Source organism: Palaemon carinicauda, chromosome 45, assembly GCF_036898095.1.
Source record: "Palaemon carinicauda isolate YSFRI2023 chromosome 45, ASM3689809v2, whole genome shotgun sequence".
Lineage (NCBI taxonomy): Eukaryota > Metazoa > Arthropoda > Malacostraca > Decapoda > Palaemonidae > Palaemon > Palaemon carinicauda.
The window spans coordinates 32,032,723-32,052,789 of record NC_090769.1 but is presented as its reverse complement, the minus strand read 5'-3'; the positions used below and the strand labels follow the sequence as shown (position 1 = coordinate 32,052,789).

General features: G+C 40.3%; 1 protein-coding gene across 1 annotated transcript; it reads right to left on the bottom strand.

Annotated features, from left to right (window-relative positions):
* Window positions 1–1,084: 1,084 nt before the first annotated feature.
* On the bottom strand, window positions 1,085–19,679 carry Spase12 (Signal peptidase complex subunit Spase12). Its single transcript, XM_068367480.1, has 4 exons — window positions 19,532–19,679; window positions 18,134–18,193; window positions 15,559–15,645; window positions 1,085–1,499 (listed from the first exon to the last, which is right to left on the bottom strand). The coding sequence occupies exons 1-4, from the start codon at window positions 19,562–19,564 to the stop codon at window positions 1,380–1,382; spliced, it is 300 nt and encodes a 99-aa protein (XP_068223581.1). The 5' UTR covers window positions 19,565–19,679; the 3' UTR covers window positions 1,085–1,379.
* Between the last annotated feature and the right edge of the window lie 388 nt (window positions 19,680–20,067).

The window sequence follows — 20,067 nt, the reverse complement described above, 5'->3', positions numbered from 1 at the left end:
ACTAGTGTCTATCAATTTGTGTCGAGTCTGAATTTTAGCCCTGATGATGAGAAAGACGGTTTCCTGCAAGCTTGGTTGATTGTATTCAATATACTAGTCCACAATATGCAAGTTTCTACTTTCAATAGCCTTTCGAATAACTCCCATTATGTATGAAGCTTTGCACTCATATTTACCCATCTGTATTAGGTAGTAATGGAAAGATGGGTGGCTTCAACAATCATATTTTTAAAATGGACAAACCACTGCCTTTTTGTGAATATTGTAATTTATAAGCTGAAAAGCCTTGGTGAGAGATCCCTTCTCTGGCCCATAGCCAGGCTCTACAGACTGCAATAACAATTGCAGTTCCATCTTGGAATAAAACCTTTTTACATAGCCTAGATACACTTAAACTTAAAGGAACACTAGTACCAATTCAGTTACTGAATACAGTACTACTGTATTTAAGAAGTTAAGACAATCAAACACCTCATCTTTAGAGATGAAAATTGAACGTAATTATGGTCTGATTTATTCAATCTGAAAGTAGTAGTAATATATGTACCTTGCGGTGTTCCTATAATCATTCGCTGCATAATATTCTTCTTTTTGCTCTTCAACCATTTCTTTAGGCCTTTTTATTCCTAGTTTTACAACTTTAAGATTGTTAAACTCTAATGTATCAATCATTTGGAACAACCTCATGAGTGTCTGGAAATAACTCGGTTCTGTACTGTAGTCCGATTTAACTTCTGTTTGATGATAAAAAATTGATATAAGAGACAATGGAGTCCATTATAAAGCCTTGAAATGGAAGTGAAACTACTACATTTGCAGTATTTTTAAAATCCATAAAAAATCAAACATATGACATTTTCCCATGATGGCAAAATGGAAAAAAAAACGAAAGGCAATGTCCACCATAAGCCAATATTACTCTTACTGAAATAACATCCACAGAAAGGTGGTGACGATACTTACTTGCACATGTATACCCCCAGGACAAAATTGTTTCATACCTTTTAGTTCCCAATAATTTTTACTAATTATTCAATGGGAATAGACTGCAAAACTTAACACAAAGATATGAGAATAAAGGACATTTTCACAGTTTCATTTAATAGAAAATACAGATTAAACTAAACCCTTTTAATATCAGAAGAATTGCTACCCCGGATTTCTTTAAAGCTAATGCTGAATGTGAGACAGCTTTTACAACCAAGAAATAAATTCTACCCCCTTAACCAAAATTTGAGTAAACATGGAACCTCATTATATAAGAATAAAAAATCCTCTAAAATACAACACAGTTTCAAAAAAGTAATTAGACCTTTATTTTTGTAAATGTTGCTTAAGCAAACAAGCGGTAACTTACAATAAATTAAACTACCCCCTCTCTACTTTTTCTTCTTCTTTGCTGACGAACTTTCACCGCCTGAGACAGAAGCTGTGCTATCTTGAGCAGGTGCCCACTTCAATGGATAACGACGATAGATTGGCCAGGGAGGAAGTGTAACCTGTAAAAGTTGGTCGTGACAGAAATACATGACATAGCAAAGTTAAAATTTGATTTTCCATAAAAAAAATTATAAATAAAAAAATCTGGGGTTAGAAACATACTGTAAAATAGATTAGTAAAAACACCCAATATATTTCATCACCATCATCAGCCATTGCTAGTCCAATGAAGGACAAAGACCTCAGACATGTTCTTTCAAACACGTTTGTATGGTCTTTTTATGCCAATCTATACCCGCAAATTTTCTTACTTCAACAATCCATCACCTTCTCTTCCGTCGTTTGCAATCTCTAGGGACCCATTCTGTTATTCTTCTTGTCCATCGATTATCTGTCATTCTATTAATCTTCTTGTCCATCGATTATTTGTTATTCTCATTTCTTGTCCTGTCCATTTATTTTTTCTTACAAGTTGTTAGAATATCTACTTTAGTTTTCTCTTGTATCCATGTTTATCTTTTTATGTCTCACTGTTTTTCCCATCATTATTCTTTCCCTAGTTTTTTGAGATGTAACTAGCTTATGTTCTAAGGCTTCAATAAGGCTCTAAATTTCTGATACAAAAATTTTTTTTAGAAAGAGACTTTACTTTTTATAGTCTCATTTTGTTTATCAAAAGTTCTTAATACCATGCTTAGCCTTCTTTTAATTTTGGTCTCATGTCCTAGAAAAACACTATCTACCCTAAGTATGTATATTCATTAACAATCTCTAAAGGTTCATCCACAACCCTTATTTACTGTCTGTATTTACATTGAACATTATCTTAGTTTTACTCATTCATTTTCATTCCTACATTTCAGCTTTCTCTATTCAAATCTTCCTTCATCTCTTTTAATTTCTCCCACGATTCACTAAATAGAACTACGTCATCTACAAATCATAAGTTGTTAAGGTATTCCCCATTAATGTTAATTTCACACATTTAGTTTATCTTACTTTGTGTACCTAATAAAATAAAAATGGTATATTACTGATTTAATGGGACAAGTTTCAAAATAACAAATTTGAAATTAATATATAATTTTCCTACCTATACAAACCAGTCTTTCAAAAGGTGTATGTTTTCTGTGTAGCTGGAATTCGGCTGTTAAGATTTAAACAGTGTCGGTAGTTACTGGCGAGTGGTGGAGAAGCCCCGCAACCACCACCAGCACACAGAGTAGCACTTTAACCTTATGTTAGCACTTGTGAGGTAGATGAGGCAGAAAGTATAACTTGAAGATTATTTTCTACATGAATACAAACCGTCGTCCTTTAATAAGAGACTTATCCTTAGGTGGGAGGAAGTCACTATATCCAAACTGGCTGGCTGAAATCCCGGGATGCCCAAGTACTCAGACCTCTTGGGAGCAAAGTGATGATTCCAATCCACTTCCTATGGCACTATTTGCAGGTCAAACGACAGACTACCATGGAAGAGCTCATACTATAGGAAGAAAAATTACTGTTACCCCCCTCCTCCCAAGTTAACTAAGCCACTCTAGTATCCGGTCATTGCCTTTATAGGGAAGAGCTGAAGAAGGACTGAACTCATGGTTGCCTGGCTTCGAGATTCTGGCCATTAAATCCTGAAACCAGGCGATGGATATCTTCCATTCTTCTGAATGACTAGTGACATTGGAAAAGATATGTTGTTTCCCAGTTGCTTTGCCTGGGTTAACCAGGGATGGTAAAGACCTATAGTTCTTCAGCTTTGAACCATCCTAAGAAGAGATAAAGCATGCCATTGCACCCAACCTGTGGTCCAATAAAGATGTTGCCTGGGAACTCAAACTGGAAGCTTATTCTATGTTGGCAGACTGAAACCGAGATGATGGTATGCTCTTATCCACATTTTTCCATCGATGTTCTTAGTCAGGGTCATAGCTTTGTCACCAATAGGCTGTAGGGAAGGATTAGCTTCCATGGGTGCATACAATCTCTTCTATCTAGTGGGAGCCGGTGACAGAATTTTGTTAGAAAGGCTCACTCAGAGAAAATTGCTTCTCCCAGAAACTAGAACGTCTAAATTCTTGATTCCTTCGAAAGGCAGATCAGACCAAGGAGATTCTAAATTGGTTCTTGAGCCCTGTGGACCAGGGTTCTGGAAACTTTCCCTAAATTGTAATTTGCCTGATAATGGAAAGGACTTTTAAGAAGTTGCTTCAGATCCAGAGTTTTCTTTTTCCCCTAAGTTATAATCTGCCTGATAATGGCAAGGACCTTTAAGAAAGTTGCTTCAGGTCTAGGGATTTCTGCTTCCCCTAAAGCATGCCTTGAGTCATGAATAGTAGGACCTATGTCTTGACTTGTTTCTTTAAATTGGTACGGTAGGTATGGCCGAGGGGCTCTTCTCCTAGCAGCCTTGAAGGTGACCTTAGATCACACATGAGTCTTGGGAGACTGGTTGAAGACCTGTACTGCTGAAGGGCTAGCGGGTTTACTCCAAAAGGACTTAAGGACCGTCTTGTCCTTGAGTTGCATTTCGAAGGTCAAGGAACTTCAGTCAGGTCGAGCCTGATTGCAAGAGGGGGGTTCTTTCAAAACAGTTAAGAACTTATGGCTACGGGGATAAGAGCAATCCAGCTCGTCTTTTCCAGCGAAGGTGAGAGCCAAAGTGAGCGTGTACGGCCAGGGGTGTGCTTGCATGCACACAGACATGAATGGTCAGGAGAATTTCTTTCTGTTTTTTGTGAACATAACGATCTCTCTCATGAGGTTGCGCATAAACAGGATCGTATACAGTATCTCTCCTGGAGTGTGTGCATGTCCTGGTTTGCTTCAGTTCTAAGTGAGTGCAAACAGAAGTGCATGAATGCATAGGTGTGAATGAACACCCAGGAGAGTATACCACACTGTGACAGTGAAATATAAGATAGCTTATTCGCTACTCCAGACCAGAAGGTGCTGGCAAATGAATGAACAAACTTGTCCATAAACACGTGCGCTTACTAGAGAGTAATGTAAAGGTGAAGGTTAAATGCACCCTGGACCTCCTATGGACAGGTTATCGCACAGATGCAAGGATTCAGGGGGTGCACGGGGGCAAGACCTCTCAAGTTCATAAGCAAGTTAATCTTCCGAAGAATGTTGCACGATTGCGTAAAACAACTTCAGACGAGAGATCTTCCTTTCAAGAGTGGTGGGCTCTGGGGGGTCATGTGCGATGCTGAGGGTGAACCTCCAGAGTTTGTTCTTCATATGCACATGTGTACTGTGGGTGCATAAGTGTGAAGATAAGGGTTCACTTGTATGGCTGGTGCATCTTCAGAAGCATAATTAAGCTTTGGGGTGACCAAATGAAGATGCTTGTCCACCTGAAAAGCTAGCTCTTTTTCAGAAGCATACAAGAACTTTGGTCGATCATGAAGATGTAACTCAAGGGAGTGGTCCTTATTTTAACAATTGATGCACTTTTGTGGTGCATCAAAGATAAGGGTTAACCTTATCATAGAACTCTTCTAGAGAAGTGTGTGTCATGTCTCTGAAGTTTTCTCTCTTCCTCGGAAAGACTAGGGTGCTCAAGCCTCTGAAAGGGTGTGCTTAGTGCTTTCCACTGGTAGCTGGTCCCTGTGGTCACTGGTGGCACTGTTACATGCCTGTGTGAATGGGAGGAAAAGGGTCGGGCACAGGAAAAGTTCCTTTTTAATCTTCCAGAGATGGGCAACAGACAGAGACTTCTGATAAAGCTGGGGTCGAAAAGACCTTGTGAGGGGAAGGGGATGCAAACATTTCTTCCCTTTTCCAGTCCCTCATATCCATGGTGACTGAACTAGCAAAGGTGAGGAACTATCATCAACTACACTCACAGTAGTCCATGCAAGGACATAGGGGTTACATTAGGCACTGCTTCTACCGCAACAGAAGGGATTGCACCGATACTTCGCGCATGACCAAGATGTAAGACCTTGATATTGAGGAGCAGTATCGGCGAGTAAGGAGAACCCACGCGAAGGTGTCCCTAAAAGGTCTCGGGAACATCCCGAGGCAGGAATCGTATGCGGGCGCGGGAAGTTACCAGTGTCGAAACAACAGCACTCATGAGTACTAGTAGTAAGAGCATGAGCTAAACCTCATCTGAAAAATCCTTCCCGGGTTACATTTTAGTATAGCGCTGTTTCTACCAAGAAACCGTGCAGAAGAATCGGTCAAAACATTGATACAGACTGCGCCCCATCGGTGGTCCTGTGCTTTAGTGATTCATTTCGCTTTCTTTTTGGTGGTAGGAGTGCTAGGAAACAACAGGTAACATGAACAAGTGAAGTGGTTCCCAGGTGACTTAAAGAGATGATGATCACCAAAGGCACATGTGTAAGTTCTGATCTTTGTTCCAGACCATGTGGTTACTGATCGCATGATTCCTTCCCACAATAATTTTCTCAATAACTGTGAGCCATAGTAAGGTTTTAAACGCTCTTGGCTGAGGCGAGTGTGTGTAAAAAGACAACTTTCAATGGGAGATTACAGTTCTTAGCCAAATTCAGTGGCTCCTATGGCGCTTCTTTTTAAAGAACAGAGAACTTTGATCATGTTCCAGGGAGGTAGTCTAACTTTTGATGAAGGGAAGGGCTGTTCAAAATTTCATATGAGTATAGACAGCTCTACCAAAGAGGAAATACCAACTCCTTTCAGCTAAGACCGAACAAAAGCCTTTCACCCCTGACAGAAGTTTTTCCTCTCGGAGATACAGTAAAAATTCAGTTATCAGGAATATAGTGGCTAAGATAGGAGAGACACTCCTTATTTGACATAAACCACAGAAAATGGCCCATTTTGCTTGATAAACTGAGGAAGATGAGCTCCTGAAGTATTCAGACATCTGGTTTGCAACCTTTAGCTTAAATCCTCTCTGCATGAGGAGATGCTGGATAACCACCAAGGATGAAAATGTAGGGACTTCAGTGAATTATAGAAGTTCCGGGCATATGGTTGCTGTAGAAGGTAGGGAAGAGAAAGCAACGCCTTCTGAAACTCCACCAGCAGCAGTAGATCTGGGTACTATTCTACTTGCGGCCATAACAGAGCTATCAAGGTCATGTTGAGGTTGTAAGTCAAACTGAGTCTGCTGAGAAATTTCCTTACTAGGTAGAACAAGGGGTGAAGCGTAAACATCAAGATGTTCTCACAGATGCTGGAAGATATCCTCAAACGCTGCTTCAAGATCTAGAACATTACAAAGAGGTCTATCACTGGCAAACCCCATAAAGTAATTATCGTGTTCGATACCCGAGGATTCAAATACTGTACCACTACCCAACTATTTAAGGCCTTCGGTTCAGTTTCTCTATCAGGATGTTCTTCTTGCTCGAGATCAAGCCGGTATACATGCCAATTGCATTGTTCTCTGACCAATGAAGGATTTACATGACTAGAAGGCAAACAAAACTGCCGTGAAATAGTACCTCCTTGTTTGTTTAGAGATGGTCCAACAGGCGAGGTCAACAAAACGCAATTACGTTTGACCCTGTTGCCAGGCCCCAAAGGGTAAACACGCTCAGAAGGAACTCAGGGGTATCTGCTTTGCTGCTCAGTATGCACAATCCTCCCAGCAGAAAAAGGACAAGGGAAACTCTTGCACATCACTCTGCAAGCATTCAAGTGGGTAAGTGCGTACCAAGTAAGAAAAAGGATTCTGGGGGGCACTAGACCGAGGAGAGAGACTTCTCTCAGCTCTAGAAGGGGATGAGCCAAAGGGACCCTCAGTAGAAGCTACACTCTCCTGCTAAGCAACCCCCACCACACCCAAAACTTCTACGTGCTTATCCTTTGAAGGAGAGCCCTTCAGACCAAAAAGGCCATAAGAGACTCCTCGTGACCAGAAGCTCCCTGTGTTTTGCCCAGGAAAAAGGGAAAAGCTTCCTACCTCAAAGGTTGACCAAAAGTTAATGAGCCAATAGTCTTCCCCGAGCAACCCCCAAAAGGAGGCTGACTTTGAAGAGTTGGGTGGGGAAGAGTACCAGGTGAGGGGGAGAGTACCAGGTGAGAGGGAGAGTACCAGGTGAGAGGGAGAGTACCAGGTGGGAGGAAGAGATATCAGGATTTCTTAGACTTCAAAGAAGAAGAATCCTTTTTAGACTTCTTCCTCCTCCTCTTCCTCCTGTACACCTACCACTGGGAGGATGGCCATTCCCGACGATTGTCTGCCACCCAGGCAAAGAGGGAGAGGATCTGTTTCCCTCTTTGACATTGAAAGGCCGCTCCTATGGCCCGACACTCCCGGATACATTATCATGTCCAGCATTCCTCACCAGGACATACTTGCATACAATCCCAAAATGAAAAAGGAAAAGTTTTAATTCTAGCCAGTTAAGTCAGAATGTGTTGTGAGAACATCTGTTCACACTTACAGCTGAAAACAAAGTGGTTGCTGCTCCACTGCCAATTGATAAAAACCAGTCGATTGTTGACACCTCATTAAAAGCTTTAACATACGAGTTCCAGCTACGGTGATATCCTACTATGTCAAAAACAAAGGTTTGTATTTATACAGAAACAAATGTTCCCTCCATCAGAAAAAAAGATAGAAAACTTATATATCCCTGCTGAAAACAACGGAGTTCACAGCTGTATGCCAATAACAGGCTTACCTCTTTGAATGTTCATTGAAACTACAGTAGTTAAACAACAAACTAATGAAGAACACTAATTTGTCATTACATTAAAGTCCAGTAATTATGAACCTAAGCCCTGTATTGCAACTGGTCAAGAATGTTACCAAAATCTTTCAACAAACACATGAATGACTAATATGGAAACAAAACTGATCTAATTTTACAAATATAACTGTGTTCTCAACTATATACATAATACAAGATTGACTTCTTTGAACATTCCCACTATTTTCTGCAGGTCATGGCTATTTACATCATTAAGTTTGTATTGATCCATTCTCCTGAGAGTAAATCTCAGGTTGCTGAAAGTCTTAAAAGAGACTAGATAAAATTAATGCATATTCAATCATGAAAACTTCAATAAATAAATTTATACCTTGAGAAAACTAAAATCATGATTGTTTGTACTGTACTGTGTATCTAAGGTATTGCTTACTCCCCACCCAGATATTTTCACTGACAATATTTATTGAACTATTTAAAGCTCATTTTAAATTTCAAGTATCATTCTTAATAGCAAATACATATCTAGTCTCTCTCTTCAGCAATTACTGTACACCAAATTTTATCCATAATTTTCAAAATTATGTAACATGATATTTTAATTATAAAATAAATTTTTGAATATACTTACCCGGTGAATATATAATAGCTGAGCCTCCGGCGGCTCGACAGAAAAACACACAAAAACTCGCGAGCGATCGCTATGAAGGTTGCGGGTGTGCCCACTAGCGCCAACTATCGGCCAGATACCGCATATACATGTAAACAGACCCAATTTTTCTCATCCCGCTGGGTCTCTATCGGGGAGGAAGGGGGGGCCTTTAATTTATATATTCACCGGGTAAGTATATTCAAAAATTTATTTTATAATTAAAATATCATTTTTAAATATTTAACTTAGCCGGTGAATATATAATAGCTGATTCACACCCATGGTGGTGGGTAGAGACCAGAGTTAATTAAGTTTACAGCGTATATGCTTAGAGTTTTTGACAGTTATATCATAACAAAACCCAAATATATAAAGGTACCTGGTAAGGAAGTTGACTTAGACGATTACTCTGCCTTATTAGTCTGTCTTCCTCACCAAGCCCAGCGATCCTCTTAGGATGCTGAAAGACTCCCAGGAGCTGAAGTATTAAGGGCTGCAACCCATACAACAGGACCTCATCAAACCCCTAATCTGGGCGCTCTCAAGAAATGACTTTGACCACCCGCCAAATCAACCAGGATGCGAAAGGCTTCTTAGCCTTCCGTACAACCCAAAAAACAATATTAAAAACATTTCAAGAGACAGATTAAAAAGGATATTGGAATTAGGGTAATGTAGTGGTAGAACCCTCACCCACTACTGCACTCGCTGCAACGAATGGACCCAGTGTGTAGCAGTCCTCGTAAAGAGTCTGGACATCTTTTAAGTAAAACGCGAACACTGACTTGCTTCTCCAAAAAGTCGCGTCCATAATACTTTGCAGAGATTTATTTTGCTTGAAGGCCACGGAGGTTGCTATAGCTCTAACTTCGTGCGTCTTAGCCTTAAGCAAACATCGGTCTTTCTCATTCAAGTGAGAATGAGCTTCTCGTATTAAAAATCTGATAAAATATGACAAAGCATTCTTTGACATAGGCAATGATGGTTTCTTAACTGAGCACCATAATGCCTCAGATTTACCTCGTAATGACTTAGTACGAGCTAAATAGAACTTAAGAGCTCTAACAGGACATAATACTCTTTCCAGTTCGTTGCCTACGATCTCTGATAAGCAAGGAATATCAAAAGATTTAGGCCAAGGACGAGAAGGCAGTTCATTTTTGGCCAGGAAACCAAGTTGAAGTGAACAAGTGGCTTTTTCTGTAGAAAAGCCGATGTTCTTACTGAAGGCATGAAGTTCACTGACCCTTTTAGCCGAAGCCAAGCACACTAGGAAAAGTGTCTTGAGGGTGAGATCCTTCAGGGAGGCTGAATGTAATGGCTCAAACCTGTCTGACATGAGGAACCTTAGGACCACGTCTAAGTTCCATCCAGGAGTTGCCAAACGACGTTCCTTAGAGGTCTCGAAAGACTTAAGGAGATCTTGGAGATCTTTATTGTTGGAAAGATCTAAGCCTCTATGTCGAAAGACTGAAGCCAACATGCTCCTGTAGCCCTTAATCGTGGGAGCTGAAAGGGAGCGAACCTTTCTCAGATGTAAAAGAAAATCTGCGATTTGGGCTACAGAGGTACTGGACGAGGACACAGATGCTGACTTGCCCCAGTCTCGAAAGACTTCCCACTTCGACTGGTATACTCTAATGGTAGAAGCTCTCCTCGCTCTTGCAATCGCACTGGCTGCCTCCTTCGAAAAGCCTCGAGCTCTTGAGAGTCTTTCGATAGTCTGAAGGAAGTCAGACGAAGAGCGGGGAGGCTTTGATGGACATTCTTTACGTGGGGCTGACGTCACAGATCTACCCTTAGAGGAAGACTTCTTGGAAAGTCTACCAGCCATTGAAGTACCTCGGTGAACCACTCTCGCGGGCCAGAGGGTAGCAACCAACGTCAACCTTGTCCCTTCGTGAGAGGCGAACTTCTGCAGTACCTTGTTGACTATCTTGAATGGTGGGAATGCATATAAGTCCAGAAGAGACCAATCCAGTAGAAACGCGTCTATGTGGATTGCTTCTGTATCTAGGACTGGAGAGCAATAGATTGGTAACCTTTTGGTCAACGAGGAGGCAAAGAGGTCTATGGTGGGTTGACCCCAAGTAGCCCAAAGACTCTTGCCCACGTCCTCGATTTCTTGACCATAAGAGAAGGTCCCTTGCGATCTCGAGCAGCAAGAAGGAGTGTGTGCCTCCTTGCTTGGAGATGTACGCCAAAGCTGTGGTGTTGTCTGAGTTGACCTCTACCACTTAGTTTCGAAGAAGCTTTCGAATATCATCAAGGCCAAGTGGACTGCTAATAGCTCCTTGCCGTTGATGTGCATGCTCTTCTGACTTGAGGTCCACAGACCCGAGCATTCCCGACCGTCCAGGGTCGCACCCCAACCCAAATCCGACGCGTCTGAGAACAACACGTGGTTTGGGTTCTTGACTGCTAGGGATAGTCCCTCTCTCAGACTGATATTGCTGTCCCACCATTTCAGGCATGCCTTTACTGGTTCGGAGACTGGGAATGATACCGTCTCTAACGTCTTGTCCTAGTTCCAGTGAGAGGCTAGATGGAACCGGAGAGGCAGAAGGTGTAGTCTCCCTAGTGAGACAAACTGCTCCAGGGATGAGAGAGTCCCTACGAGACTGTTCCAACTCCTGACTGAACAAACGTTCTCTTTTCAGCATTAGTTGGACTTCGAGCAGGGCTTGTTCTATTCGGGTGGCAGACGGAAAAGCCCGAAAAAAACTGGACTGCGAATCTCTATCCCCAAATATAGAAAAATCTGGGATGGGATCAGTTGGGACTTTTAGGTTGACCAAAAGTCCCAACTCCCTGGCCAGACTCAACGTCCAATGTAGATCCTGCAGACAGCGAAGACTGGACGATGCTCTGAGAAGCCAGTCGTCCAAGTACAGGGAGGCTCGGATCCCCGATAGATGGAGGGATTTTGCCACATTCCTCATGAGCCTCGTAAACACGAGAGGAGCAGGACTGAGGCCAAAGCACAGGGCTCGAAACTGGTACCCCACATTCCTGTAAAAAAACCTCAGAAACGGTTGGGAATCCGGGTGTATAGGAATGTGGAAGTATGCCTCCTGAAGGTCGAGAGAGACCATCCTGTCGCCTTCCATTAATGCTGTCAAGACAGCCTGGTAGACTTCATCGTGAAGTTTGTCTTGACAATGAACACATTGAGCGCACTTGCCTCTTACGTACTCCTGCAGTGAACATGGCTGCCAGATCATTGGAGCCATCCCTGAGGGACTTTTTCCTGCAGAGAACGTGGCTGTCAGATCATTGGAGCCATCCCTGAAAGCCTTGTTTATGCATGACATAATTGTACAGCAAAACTTCAAATGCTCGAAAAAAAAACTCCTAACAGGAGATGGTCTAGCTCTGAAGTCGACCATAAAATCTTGGAGCGTCTCATGGCCAGGCGCCAGGGAGAGTCTATGAGGTTTGAGAAGTCTATCTGGGCAGAGGCAGGAACTCCCAAGCCGAGAACTTCTCCCGTGTCATATCAGACTCTCGCTCTATAAGCCAGCTTAAAAGTAGGGAAAGCAAAGGCTGTCTCCCCCAAACTCCTGGTGATTAACCAGTCGCCTAGCAAACGTAAAGCTCTCTTAGAAGAGCGAGAGAGCACTAGCTTATAAAACAACGGCTTCGAAGTAGCTAGGCCTAGTGTAAACTCTGACGTTTAGGCGAACGAGGAGCAGCAGTTACAAAAAGATCCGGACAAAGATCCTTAAAAATCAGCATGATTTATTTAAAGTCCATAGAGGGCTGAGCAGCTTTAGGCTCCTCTCCGTCTGACAGAGTCCTCAAGGGAATATCAGTAGGAGGGGGATCAGCAACTTCCTCATCTGAAGGAACCTTGTCCGACAATAGCCGAGTCTCAAGCAAGGGAGAGACCTGCCGTGGTGGCAATGCTTGACAAGCAGAGTCCACACGCAAAGGAGCAACAGTAGCAGTCAAGGACGCTATGTCATGTAACTGCTTAAAGGACTGACCAGTAACAACAACAGGTGCGGGAGGACGTTCGACGTCAACTCGAGACTGCCTTGACTGCTTAGACTGAGCAGTCAAAACAACTCTTGACTGCGGTGCTTGACGCTCAACGTCAAAACAAGTCAACTATGCTGGTTGGTGAACGTCCTGAACGTCAACAAGAGCAAGCGGCAGCGGCTGAACGTCCACAAGCGGCTGAGAGTCAACACGGGACTGCATCGAGTGAGGCTCTACAAAACACGATTGACGTGACTTTGTAACGTCAATGTCAACAGGACGAGCAAAAGCTCGTTTGGGCGGCTGACGGCCAAGATCTCGATCAGCTAAGCGGCGAGGATCATCGTGAACCTGCTCAACAGAATAGTCCTCCATAAGAGAGGCAAGCTTATTCTGCATGTCTTGCCGTACAACCCATTTAGGATCAACGGGAATGGTTGCGGTAAGAGACGAGGGTAACGTCTGTGACTGCAAAACCTTGCCTACAAAAAGACTCTCGGAGCCTGTGTTACGCTTTTGTTTAGGCGGCGAGCAGTCTTCCGATGACTGCATAGGGTCAGAGCTGTCCTAATGGTTACAACCAGGACGCTGGACCTGTCCTGAAAGGACTGACTTTCGCTTAAAGGGCCTCGAAACCTTGTTCCACGGTTTTTTATGCGAATAGCCTTCGGATGACGAGAAGAAAATCGTCTCGCTCGTCTTATGGTAGGGGCGGTGTTGATGAGACACGCCTGAAACCATAGAGGGAACGTCTGTTCGCTGATCAAGTCCTCTCAAACCCATAAGTCGTACGACATTACTTCTCCCCTGGGCTTGGGAGCTTGCAAGAGGTCTCGGACTAGGCGAACGACAGGCACGAACAGACGAACCCTCGGTCGCAACACTGATAACACTTTGCGCAATTATCACTTTATCACTACGATTTTCTGTTTTGCACTTACTTCACTGAAATCAAATTTTTCAACAATTCACATTAGGTATGAATAAAACTGATTTCTACCTGAAGCACGCAATTCTACCCTCATCAAAAGGTTATAATTGCGAAATCAGTCGTATAATGTAAGCACATTAATACAAGCAAAAAACAGTAAACATATATTAAGATAAAAAGATCAGTGGCTGGGAAGGAGACTAAACACTAGTTCGTTCAAAACTACGTTTTCAATCTCTCACCGTACAGTGCCTTGGGACGAGAATAAAAACTAAAAACGTTTTATCCTTTCTCCCCGTACAGAGACTAGGGACGAGAGTAAAAAAAAACTGACTCGAGAACAACGTTACTCGCTTGGGACGAGAATAAAGATCGGAACGTTCTCTCTTCCTCTCTCTCTCTCCGTCTCTCTCTCTCTCTCTCTCTCTCTCTCTCTCTCTCTCTCTCTCTCTCTCTCTCTCTCTCTCTCTCTTGATTTCGCACCGAAGAGAAGAGCCCACTTACCTTTCGTCAATAAACAGGTTATTTGACCAAAGGAAAAAACTGAAAGGTTTTTCAATTAACAAGTTCCTTTAAAATAGTATTTAAAACATTTAAGTTTGAAAGAAGAATGAACAAAACGTCAGAATCGATTTACTCTTTCTGCAAAGTGAAACCGTGATTCTCTCTCTCTATCGTAACGATAGAGCGCAAACTGCGTAGCATAAATAAACTAAACGTTAGTTCATCTTTGAAACAGTACGAAGACTATTCAAAGAAAATCTTTCATAAAATATCTACTAAAAAATATTCATTTAATAAGTTTTAAATCATTTGCTCTGTAAAAGTTATTTACGATTGAAAGGGCTCAACGTTGTTTAACTTCGGTTTCCAAGTTAGGACCGCCTACTCTCGGATTAGAGGAGGAATAGGAAAGGTCGCATATAAACAAATCATTAAAATTTATCTTGATGTTTATTATAAATGGAAAGCTAATCGAAGAGGCCTAATAAAGGCGGTTGAGATATAAAATATATAGAGGAAAATCTATAATTAATTTATAACGTGACAAGATAATTGCTAAAAGCCTAAAACACACTTCCGTACTAAGGGAAGGGTCGGCCATTTAAAAGTCAAAGAAAGTCCAAAAAACAATCCAAAGTCATCAAAAATTAAATCTATCCAAAAACGAGTTCAAGATTTAAGTTGAAGATAAAACACCTGCACTGCGAAAGCTCAAACCAAAAGGAAGTACTTCACCAAATATGTTGAGAAAACTCCAGGTTATACAGCGAGTATTGATACGTCTTGTCGTTAAGGCCGACAGAGAAAAATTGGGTCTGTTTACATGTATATGCGGTATCTGGCCGATAGTTGGCGCTAGTGGGCACACCCGCAACCTTCATAGCGATCGCTCGCGAGTTTTTGTGTGTTTTTCTGTCGAGCCACCGGAGGCTCAGCTATTATATATTCACCGGCTAAGTTAAATATTTAAAAATTCATTATTAACGATATTTACATCAATTTACAATATTTTCTTATTTCTCTTTTCTACTCCCCATTGAGGCCCTTGGCCTTGTATCATTTTACTTTTCCTGCATGGACTGTAATTGGCTTGTAATAATAAGATAGATATTACTATGAAGAAAAAGTTGCATGTCATTAGTCTACACAAAAAAGGAAATTGCAACAACAATAGCAATTCAATAGTTACTATGATATGAAGTACATTACATGTTATATTTTGATAAAAGTAAAAAGCAGCACAGGATGGTTCAAATATTTTAGGAAACTTAGGAAACTTACTCAACAGTCCTAACAAGATAAAATAAAATCTTTTGAGAAAGAAGTACAATTCAACTTACCATACAAAAACTAAACAGTAACTGACTTGTATAGAGGCATATTCAACTTACCAGACATGCTAAAACAAATCCTGCTCCAAGAGTTGCTACAGTCATAAAGAAATCTTGTACATAGTAACCATACAGCCAACCAACAGCCTGCAAAATCAAAAGATTTTTTTTAACTAACCGTACTGATCATTTTAATCTAAACTTCATTTCATGTATACAAACCTCTGATGTTCATATTGCTTCTTCTCCATATACTAGGTTTAAATTTTCCCATTTCTTTCCCTTCAATAAATATACTGTATACCCTTAACATAAGAATGGAACCTTCTAACGGTAAGAAGCCTTGAACTGCTGCACCAGACACTCTGTCTCCTTCAGTTTTGTCCATTATGTTGGACGCGATCACACACGCTCCAAGGAAACTTGCTGTTGTTCAGGGCAAAAGCCAGGAAAGACTACATGGCACACTTCTACCTTTGGACTTTTAATAGTGATGAATTTCACAAGCTCTTAGCATTGCTTGCCCCACATGTTGAAATTCTTAAGACCAGTGAATCCTTCCTTTAAAAGTGATAATTCTGGTCTTTCCCAGCCCCTTGCCAAACCTGACTGAACACTGAAAGATCAATCTATTGTTCATAAGAATTTCCTTCTGTAAGGGTTCTGAAAGTACACTGCAAATTCCAGAATTAAAAGCCTCATACCAGAGCCTCAAATTCTTTAAATACTTTAGTTCCCTCTGCTACTGAACCCTTGTAATACTGTACTGCATTCCAAGTCACTCTAAAAGACAACTAGGTTGTGAGGCAAAGACTAAGTGGGAAGTCTGGATCTTAATATCCCTCCATTCGCTAAAGAAAGCACTCCTAATCAGTCTCCTATTATAGTGCTTATATGAATGGCATGGCATATCGTATGATTCCTTTAAATTCTGATGGAGTGAATGAAATTTCAACTAAAGTTGATAATTTTCATCATGCTTCAGAGGATAGTGTACGCTGCTTGCTTGCCAGTCGGTCACTAGCTCATCACCCGTTAACTCTTGCGGGGTAGTTTTAGCAACACCCTTTTCAAATAGTAAATAAACCGAGAAATCACATGATTATCATTCAGCACATCCTGTGGTAGAGGATGAGGAGGAGGAAGAAAACTCAAGAGAAAGAGCATGAAAGTGAGGAAGTACAGTACAGTATAACCTTTTCAAACTTTCCACGAGACTTTGTTCGTAATGGCAAACATGAACAGGTAGTGAAAAACTTCCTATCCCTAAGAAAAGACATTATTACTGTGCAATTTACAGAACCAATACAATAATTCACCCTTCTAAATATATATCCACTTCTTAAGAAACCAATACAGTACTGTATTCAGATGCCAGAGATAACGGAATACATTTTCATGTCAAACAAATATTAAACCTGTTACAGCCATACCCGTTCTTAAGCCATTACAGTACTGTAATTGGATTCAAGACTAGATTTTAACAGCAAAAGCAAAAATTACTTGTTATGAATTAATCCTCTAAAAGATCAACTAGGCACCCTATAGATCCCATTAACCAACCCCGTATTGTCGCTACTTTTATACAATAAATAGTTTGACAGAGGTTTTTTTTTTATAAAGTGGCAGAATGGTAATTTCTAATTTTGTAGGTAGTAGGTTGGCCAGGGCACCAGCTATCCGTAGAGGTAATACCGCTAGAGAGTTATTGGATCCTTTGACTGACCAGATAGTACTACAATGGTTCCTTCTCTTTGGTTACGGCTTATTTTCCGTTTGCCTACAAATACAACGAATTGTCTGGCATATTCTTTACATATTTTCCTGTCCTCAAACACCTGACAACACTGATATTACCAAACAATTCTTCCTCACTCAAGGGGTTAACTATTACACTGTAATTGTTCAGTGGCTACTTCCCACTTGCTAAGGATAGAAGAGAGACTTTTAGCTATGGTAAGCAGCTCTTCTAGAAAGACACTCCAAAATTAAACCATTGTTCTCTGGTCTTGGATAGTGCTATAGCCTTTGTGCCATGGCCTTCCACTGTCTTGGCTTAGAGTTCTCTTGCTTGAGGGTATACTCGGACATACTATTCTATCTAATTTCTCTTCCTCTTGTTTTTTTTAAAGTTTTTATAGTTTATATATGAAATATTTATTTCAATGTTGCTACTGTTCTTAAAATATTCTATATTTGTTAATTACTTTTCTTGTAGTTTCCTTATTTCCTTCCTCACTGGGCTATTTTCCCTGTTAGAGCCCCTGGGCTTATGGCATTCTGGTTTTCCAACTAGGGTTGTAGCTTAACAAGTAATAATAATAACAATAATAGAAGATCTAACTTAATGAGCAATACCTCTATGAATTAACTTGGTTAAGATTCATTGAAATGCTATAATATATTTATACACTTTAACTACAAAGAATATGAAAAATAATGAATTTACATTTTTTTATAAGTATTTAAGAAAAAATTACCTAATGAAGAAAAACTGAAAACAAATCAACTTAATATGAGGTATGACTGATTACAGTTCTAAAATTAATTTTGTTCAATGATATAAATCAGTGATATTTTTTTCCCTTGAAAAAAGATAATTAAAAATTTACAACATTACAAAAATAATACTTACACCAAATGTGACAACAATTAATTGGAATAACCTCTCTGCTAATCTCTGGCCTTCAAAGTCCTGCAAGGAAGAACGGAGGTCAATATACTGTATAGGCCCCCTATTCATAAATTGTTAATAGTGTAAATTTCAGCAAATCACTTCAAATTTACATATTCAACTTATATATCATACAATTAGACTGGTACAAATAAATTTTATTAAAGTTTTTCTAACATATTTGATAACAATACCCAACGCAAACCCATGGCGTTTCGGTTATGGTAGTTAACCCACCTTTACTCAAAAACTATAGATTTCTACACAGAATTATTATAGAAAATATTCAAATCACCACAAAATAAACTAAATAAGTCTTATTTCCAACAAACCACTTATTACAATGTTCTATAATTTTACCCAATTTTTGGTAAACATGGATATCAGAATTGTTTAAAATATGAAAATGCATCTGAAAAAACATATTTCACCATGGTTACCACAAGTGATGCAGCATATCGGGGTGTATGTATGATAGCGGCCACCTGAATGTATTATCATTGCTAACTTATAATACGGCAGTATAAGGGGGTTCGCAGGGAGGCGTTAGCCCCCCGTTAGACAGGTAGGTAAGGACACGGCTTGTAGGTTAGGTTAGGTTAGGGAGGAAAGTTTAGGTTAGTTGAAGTAAAATTTTAATCAACGCGTGAGGAACTGGCCGCTGATATACAAAGGCTCCAGCATATATATTAACATTGAAAAAATTGGTATGGACACAGCACTACAGTATATAATGGATAGAGTTGACGAATAAAAGGTTTCAATATGGGTATTAGTGAAGGTGCACAAGTAAATATTCACCAAATATTTATTCTTAATACCATAGTGTAGAGCAGTTGGGGTGTATGTAGGATACCGGCCACATGTATGTATTATTACGGCTAACTTCAAACATCCATTAGGTATGTAGGTAAGGACACGACTTGTAGGTTAGGTTAGGGGAGAAAATTTAGGTCCACTTTTAATCAATGCATGAGGAACTGGCCGCTGATATACAAAGGCTCCGAGCAGTCTACCGGTAAAGTCTATATTTCACCAGGACTAGGGTAGACTAAGCCAGAGACAAACTTCACCTGTTCTAGTCAATATCCTTTTCTAATCATGCAGGTGTATTCTACAAAACAATGGCTCATTTACACATCGAGTATGGTCTTTTTGTTAAATTTACATATAATAACCGTCACAGTTTACGATATCCTCAGTAAATAGGAAAAATGATAGTTTTAATATAGTTACGGACGGGGAAAACTGTCCTATCAATCCTAGTTTATGGTAGGCTACGGTAAAATAGAAGTTGTCTATCATACCATAACGCCTTAGTATACCTTGTAACTATTTTCATAGAGCGATTAAACTTACCATGTGGACAGAAAATCCCATGAAGGTGTCCATTTCTCCGTAAAGCCTTTATCCTGAAGGAACCCAGCTGTTTGTTGATATGCGCCTGTCGCTGTGCAACACGTCAGTCAAGTTCGAATAATAAGTTGAATGTCCAAATTCCTACGGAAACTTCTGATTTTTTTTTCAAACTTTGGAAATTTTGTTCGAAAAAAATTAGATTTTTTTCTTACCTCACCTTAAGTATTTTATTTAGATAAATAATAATTGGGTTTACTTGGGTGTACGGCAGACTGACGGTATATAAAAAGTTGAATGTCTAGATAGCTACGGAATACGAAAACAGGTAATTGTTTTTCAACAATTCTAGAGAGTATGTTAAACCATTAATTCTAACAATATCACCTTAATTCTCCATCATAAGGTTCAACACTACTCAGTATTCTATAGGTTTTATTACAGCTGTGAATAGATTGTGAAATGAACTTCCTACTCTGGCTCTTTAACTGGCGGAACTTCAAAAGTTTCAAGTTACAGCGAATGTTTGCATGTTGAAC

Excerpts from the sequence above, each read along its gene's own strand:
- Spase12 (XM_068367480.1), bottom strand. The coding sequence starts at position 19,564 with ATGGACACCTTCATGGGATTTTCTGTCCACATG. Across the intron at positions 18,194-19,531 it reads TGGGATTTTCTGTCCACATG|GACTTTGAAGGCCAGAGATT; the intron begins GTAAGTTTAATC and ends TCTTCCTTGCAG. Across the intron at positions 15,646-18,133 it reads TAATTGTTGTCACATTTGGT|GCTGTTGGTTGGCTGTATGG; the intron begins GTAAGTATTATT and ends TTGATTTTGCAG.